Genomic DNA, 7,027 nt, shown 5'->3' with positions numbered 1-7,027 from the left:
GTTCTTAACCTGAAACTGTTCTTAACCTGAAGCACCACTTTAGCTAATGGGGCCTCCTGCTGCCACCGCTGCATGATTTCTGTTCTCATCCTGAAGCAAAGTTCTTAACCTGAGGTAATATTTCTGGGTTAGAGTCTGTAACCTGAAGCATATGTAACCTGAGGTACCACTGTATTTGATCCCCTATCAACCAGCCAGATGTCAGGCTACCTGGTATCTTCACTGTATGTCACGAGCTGAGATTAGAAGCACCTGCTATGAGAGGTTTTACCTGTAATCCCAGCTTGTTACAGTACCTGTACAAAAGACACCTGTTGACAGAAGCAATCAATCCAGCAGATTCCAAACTAGCCACCATGACCAAGACCAAAGAGCTGTCCAAGGATGTCAGGGACCAGATTGTAGACTTGCACAAGGCTGGACTGGGCTATAAGACTATTGCCAAGCAGCTTGGTGAGAAGGTGACAACAGGTGGTGCAATAATTCGCAAATGGAAGAAACACAAAAAATAACTATCAACCTCCCTCGGTCTGGGGCTCCATGCAAGATCTCATCTCGTGGAGTTGCAATGATCAGGAGAACGGTGATGAAGCAGCCCAGAACTACATGGGGGGAACTTGTCAATGATCTCAGGGCAGCTGGGACCATAGTCACCATGAAAACAGTTGGTAACACACTACGCCTTGAAGGACTGAGATCTTGCAGAGCCCGCAAGGTCCCCTTCCTCAAGACAGCAGATGTACAGGCCTGTCTGCAGTTTGCCAGTGCACATCTGAATGACCCAGAAAAGTGGGTGAAAGTGTTGCGGTCAGATGAGACAAAAATCGAGCTCTTTGGCATCAATTCAACTCGCCGTGTTTGGAGGACGAATGCTGCCTACGACCCCAAGAACACCATCCCCACCATCAAACATGGAGGGGGACATATTATGCTTTGGGGGTGTTTTTCTGCTAAGGGGACAGGACACATTCACTGCATCGAAGGGACGATGGACGGGACCGTGTATCGTCAAATCTTAGGTGAGCACCTCCTTCCCTCAGCCTGGGCATTGAAAATGGGTCGAGGATGGGTATTCCAGCATGACAATGACCCAAAACACCCGGCCAAGGTAACAAAGGAGTGGCTCAAGAAGCACATTAAGGTCCTGGAGTGGCCTAGCCAGTCTCCAGACCTTAATCCCATCAAAAATCTGTGGAGGGAGCTGAAGGTTCGAGTAGCTACACATCAGCCTCAAAATCTTACTGACTTGGAGAGGATCTGCAAAGAGGAGTGGGACAAAATACCTCCTGAGCTGTGTGCAAACCTGATGGCCACCTACAAGAAATGTCTCCTGGGAACTGTAGCTTAATAGTGCTGGGAACTGTCTCTGTAAGGGCTAAACTACAGTTGCCAGGAATCGGGGGGGGGGGGCAGGTGCTGTAAACGTAGAGTGGATGTGACCATTTTCCATTGTTTTGTCTTCATCAGGCAACAATCCAGGGCGGGTTTTAGTTTTGATGAGGCCCTCAGCTAGTGAAGGTAAGGGGGCCCCTTTATATGTCCAGCTGTCCTTTGTCAACGAGAAATTGTCACTTTTTTGTGTGGGATACAGTGGTGCCTCGCAAGACGAAAATAATCCGTTCCGCGAGTCTCTTCGTTTAGCGGTTTTTTCGTCTTGCGAAGCATCCCTATTAGCGGCTTAGAAAAAGGGGGGGGAGGGAAAAAACTCGCAAGACATTTTCGTCTTGCGAAGCAAGCCCATAGGGAAATTCGTCTTGCAAAGTGCCTCGAAAAACGGAAAACCCTTTCGTCTAGCGGGTTTTTCGTCTTGCGAGGCATTCGTCTTGCGGGGCACCACTGTATATGCTACAGTGGTGCCTCAGGTTAAATACTTAATTCGTTCCAGAGGTCTGTTCTTAACCTGAATCACCACTTTAGCTAATGGGGCCTCCTGCTGCCGCCACACCGCCAGAGCACAATTTCTGTTCTCATCCTAAAGCAAAGTTCTTAACCTGAAGTACTATTTCTGGGTTAGCCGAGTCTGTAACCTGAAGCGTATGTAACCTGAAGTACCACTGTATATGGTAATTTATGGACCTAATAGGTATCTAAAGCCATTTGCACATGACAAAATATGCATTTTATCAAAGCAATTGTTGAACTGAAATACAATTAAGAAAAAGTATATTAATAGTGATTTTTTTTGGGGGGGGGGGAGGGCCCAAGAGAGAGGGGCCCTAAGCTATAGCTTGTTTAGCTTATACGTAAATCCGGCACTGCAACAATCCTATCGTTTACAAACTTTTAACGGTCCTCCTATAAAGTGGATTAAATGAGTGATAATTATGCGCTAAGCCGGTGGCTCGCAAGGAATTTACACCAGAATGCAAACAACGTCTCCGAGCGCGTAGTAGATGGATCTCCTCCTGTTTGCAGCTTAGGAAAGGCAAACAGCAAAGGACGGGTTAACTGCAATCTGCGCGCCACCAAGCGAGTCCTTGCCTCTGGCGCCTGCGCAGCAGCCGCGCCAGCCGTTGGCAGCTTTCAAAAGTTCGAACTCGCCTGCCTGCAAGGACTACACTTCCCGCCAGCCAACGCAAAGGCCTGGCGCATGCGCGGGAGTGCACGTCTCTCGACGCAGGGCGGGCGCCGCCGTTACGTCAGCGCGCCAACTGGCCCTGCACGCCTCTGCTCCCCCTCCCCTCCCTCGCCCCAGAACGTTGCTGTGGTAGCGCCTGGGCGCCATGTTAGGAGGCCGGAGGGGAAGAGGAAGGACTAGAGGAAGCGGCGGCGGCAGCAGCAACAACAGCGGCGGCGGCGGCGGCCACCAGGCCTAGCAAGCGGCTCTCCCCCCTCGGCCAGAGGGCCCAAGCCAGGCCTGTATCATGCTCGCGTCGCCCGCTTCCCAGGGGCAGGAAGAGTGACTGTTCCGGGGAAGAGGTGGCGGCGCTTAACCCACAGCCGGAGAGACGATGCCGTTGTAAGTGGAGGCCGGGTCTGGCGTGAGGGGGGGGGGGCGGGTGGAAGAAGCCCCGGGAAGCCTGGCAGGGGACTTCGGAGGCAACCTGAGCGAGCGCTTCCGGGACCCACGGCTTCCCCTCCTCGCCGTGTAGGCCCTCCGTTTGAACCCGCCTCGTCGGCCCTCATTTCCCTTGGCGCACAAATCCTCTCCCTTCCCACGCTCTCTCTCTCTGTGTGTGTGTTTCGGCGCCTGAGGGCCTCGTTCCTCTCGCTCCCCCCTTTTTTTTTTGCCCTGGCGCAGAACTTCGGAGGAGGAGGGGGCGGCCTCGGCGGCGCCTACGACCCTCAGCCGTAGCCCCACAACAAGTGGCGGCGGGCATTTCACGCCTCGCCTCACACTCGGCCCTCTTGCCGCTTTCTCAGGCCTTGGGGGGGGGGGGGGTTGTGAGCGTTTTGTGGGGCAGAGAGAGGACGCATGTGCGGCGTCTCGCGGGCGCCGAGGCCTATCTGGGGAGGTGCGCAGGCCCCGCCGCGCGCCGGAATCAGCCGGATGGTGGCAAAAGTCTGCCAACCAACTGCTGGAAGCGCCATCGCCGCCTCCCTCCCGCCGGTGTTGCGAAATCCCTGCCCACCTTCTTCCCCGCATCCCCGCCACACGTTATTTGAAGGGGGGGGGGCTGGCTGGCGGGAATTGTAACGCGAACGAAAAATCCTGTGCTGCTTAGGAGATCTCGCCTGAAGCACACCTGCAGCTTTTTAAAGTTGCACGCCTCTTGTTGAGTAATACCTGGAGAGCGCCAGCTTATTTTGTGGCCTTAGCCTCCCCCACCCCGTCCTCCTTTGTTTTGTTTTCTCTCCAACTAGAGGTTTTCTGTTTGCCGCTGAACATCTCGCTATACAGTTCTATGTAAATGTGTTGCCACTCGTTTGGTTGCACCGTGTTCCTTGTGAGGCATTGTCATGCTCGCGAACGCATTTTTTTAATTAAAAACAAATTGTATTTGGGGTAACTGGCACTGTGTGCACACCATATATTTAAAACCCATTCAAAGCACAACACACACCCCAGAAAAGAATTCTGGGAACTGTAGTTCTGCTCCCAGTCCCAGAGCTGCAATTCCCAGCATGCTGAACAAATTGCAGTTCCCAGGATGTAGGTGGGGGTGTATTTTTTAAATGCATGGTATGTGCACAGCCCAAGTCTACATTTATATGTGTACAGCTCTTTTCTGATACACAATGTTTGCTTGGGGTCGAACTGTGTGTTCTAGTTGCATTCTATTGCAGAAACCCCTGGAGAGTCTACAAAATAAACGTTTGTTTTCATTGTGTGAACTTTGCCATAGTTGTGTGCTGGGTATGTTAGGTAAATAATCCTTGACAATTCTTAATAGTGGGTATACGTTTGTGAAATGTATGTTTTTTAATTGTTTTTGGGAACAGTTGTTTCAGATTCCTTTCTGAATGTCTTGCAAAAACTAGTTTAACAAAGTTGTAAGATCCTGAATGAAAAACTAGTTGGTGACTTGAGGTGATGATAATGAGCACATTCCCTCTTTTCTAATATGGATTTGTTTCATGTATTTTTTCATTAACATTTACTTTTGAAAAAATTAAGAGACTATCCCCTGCAGCCAGTGTTAGAAACTCAGATATATAAGCTAGGCGCCAAATGGCTCTTTAAACCAAAATGGAATGTCTAGTTGCCATTGTGGGGTAAGGTGGCTCTAAAGTCTTATTTTTCAAATGATTGATTGACTGTGATTGATTATGAATTAAACATCTGACAACCTTGAGCTAACTTAAGAACTTTGAGAACTTTAAGAAGAAAAGTCACTTGATCCAGGGACAGTCCACATACATATTGGCCTATTTCTACCTCTTTTTCTTATTTGTGGCTGCTGCTGCTCAGGCTGCACAGAAAAAGCATTTTGGTTCCTGGAATTCATTCTGATTGTGCAGATAAAATCTAACTGAATTCTATAGGATGGGGTCTTAGTGTGTGAAAACAGTGATCCCCAGGCATGCACCTCCAGGTGGTGGAGGTGTGAGGCGCTATCCTGGTGCCCAGGCATCTTTACTTGGTCACAAGTGGTTGATAGCCAGCTGCAAAATATGCCTGGCTAATTTTGAACATTGCCTGCAGCAGATGAATAACTTACAATGAAATATTGTAAAGTTTTATCTGCCTGTTTGCCAACATCATAATTCTGTTTGAAAGGACCACTTTAGAAAAATAAAGAGCTATACATACTTTTGCGGATCAGGCTATATCCAAACCCTTATGAGCTCAGTTAAGTGAGAGAAATTGAGGGTTCTTTCAAAAACTTACCAGTTTAATACATGATATAAATGTGGAGACTAGTTTTTAATTTGATATAATATTTGTATCCCGCTTTTCCATCAACAAATGTTGAGCTCAAAGTGGCTCACAATAATCACAATAGCATTTAAAAAACCAACATTGTGGTCACTAATATCAAACACAATAGTGTATAAATAAACAAAGAAAAACAAATTCATCAAAATAATAGAATTCAATAAAGTAAAAGTAACTCCTGGTACTGCAAGGCTACATGGAGCCTTACTCCAGAATAAGCTGATCTACCTGGGCTTTCCAACTTCTGCATTCCCCACAAGAGCTTTTTAGTGTTTTTTGAGTTTCCATGAGGAAACTTACACTATGGAATTTCCCCTCCCTCTCTTCTCCTTCTCCCCCCATCTGCTCTATGGTGTTTGATGGACTTGGATCCAACCTGTAATACCCTTCAGCATGTACAAAGTAGGATTTCCCCGTTTTCTAACAGCATCCCTCCCGCAACATACTGCAAACTGCTTATGAAGGTTGATTAATTTGCTAACAAAAATGTGTTTGCGAGTACATGTATGTAAGATACAGTTTAAGAAATATACTCTTAATGTTTTTAAAAAGGTTGCTGAGCATCACATAATACATCATTGGAATTTTTATTTCTCTTTTTTCCATTGTTTTTAAACACTTTATATAATAAAGTGTCTTCTCGTGCCTTGTTTTTGCTGTGAAGGTAGTGTTCCCCAGCAGTCAATGTTGAATTTTCTTTGGAGCCAGGTTGAAGGCTCTTTGGGATGGAGCATAGTGGTGCTTTTCAATGTTTTATTTAGATCTTTGAGTGCCATAACAAGGCAACATGGGGTGAAGGAACTTTATAACTTTTCCCAGTACTGACAGAATACATAAAAGGGAAGTACTGTAGGATTGAAAGCTTTCATTATGGTTGTGTCCTTGATTAATAAAATCATAAGGATCAGAAAAGATAAACTAGTGCCGTCTGTTTCTTTTGCACTGGAACTGGAGGAAAGGTTGTTTGGGTTGTAACAGTGATCAGCTCCATTCTCCCTCAGTAAGTAAGCATTGCACTTTGTGGAAGTGTATTGCGGACCTAGAATCTTTTGGGGAAGTTTTAGTTTGGTTTGAATTTTAGAATCAAATGCAACTGATTAAAGGGGTAGTACACTATGCATTTTGAAGGGAGAATCCATAGTTTCTGCATGGTGCTTAAACATCTGATTTGAGTGTCTTTGTATTGTTCTTGGAATTGATCTAACCATATTATAATTAGTTTTACTGTAACCTTAGGCTGAGCTCAGCTTATATTGGGATGTGTAATGTATGGTCAGAGAGAAAAACCCTCCCTTCGTGGTAGGATTGGGGGCTTGACAACCATAATTTTTTTTGCTCACTACAAGTTGTAGACTTGAGTGAAAAAAAATGGATCACTGATGAGAGTGGTTTATTTGTTTTCTACTATAAAACTTGTTGATGATTAAAGTGTGTTTAATTCATAATTAGTATGAAAGTATGGCCATATGTAGAATAGGGTTTTTCCATTGCCTTGTAACTCCCAAAGACATTGAAAGATTTTATTTCTGGAAGCTTTGAAAATATTAGTTGTGATAATGATTGGCTTTCGGGTTTTTTAAATGCATCGTTGTTTTCCACCCTTTGCTTCTTTTAGAGACAGGGCTGGATAAAAATCATTTAATCTTCATAATAAAAGTCTCTCCTGAGAATTGGGGCCTCTCAGGAAAGGCTTATTTAGGATGTGTT

General features: G+C 46.1%; 1 protein-coding gene across 4 annotated transcripts in view; it reads left to right on the top strand.

Moving 5' to 3' along the window:
• The first annotated feature begins 2,668 nt into the window (after nucleotides 1–2,668).
• PAPOLA (poly(A) polymerase alpha) overlaps nucleotides 2,669–7,027 on the top strand; it is a 43,258-nt gene continuing 38,899 nt past the window's right edge. For 2 of the 4 annotated variants that reach the window (XM_079948433.1, XM_079948434.1), the window contains exon 1: nucleotides 2,669–2,959. In XM_079948433.1, the coding sequence (XP_079804559.1) occupies nucleotides 2,952–2,959 (8 nt within the window). In that variant the 5' untranslated portion in view covers nucleotides 2,669–2,951. The remainder of the gene's footprint in view (nucleotides 2,960–7,027) is intronic. The other 2 variants (XM_079948432.1, XM_079948431.1) reach the window with 2 other exon arrangements.

The sequence above is a fragment of the Podarcis cretensis genome (genome assembly GCF_951804945.1).
Source record: "Podarcis cretensis genome assembly, chromosome: 1".
Lineage (NCBI taxonomy): Eukaryota > Metazoa > Chordata > Lepidosauria > Squamata > Lacertidae > Podarcis > Podarcis cretensis.
Note: the sequence above shows the minus strand (reverse complement) of the source record. Positions and strands in the feature narration are given on the sequence as shown.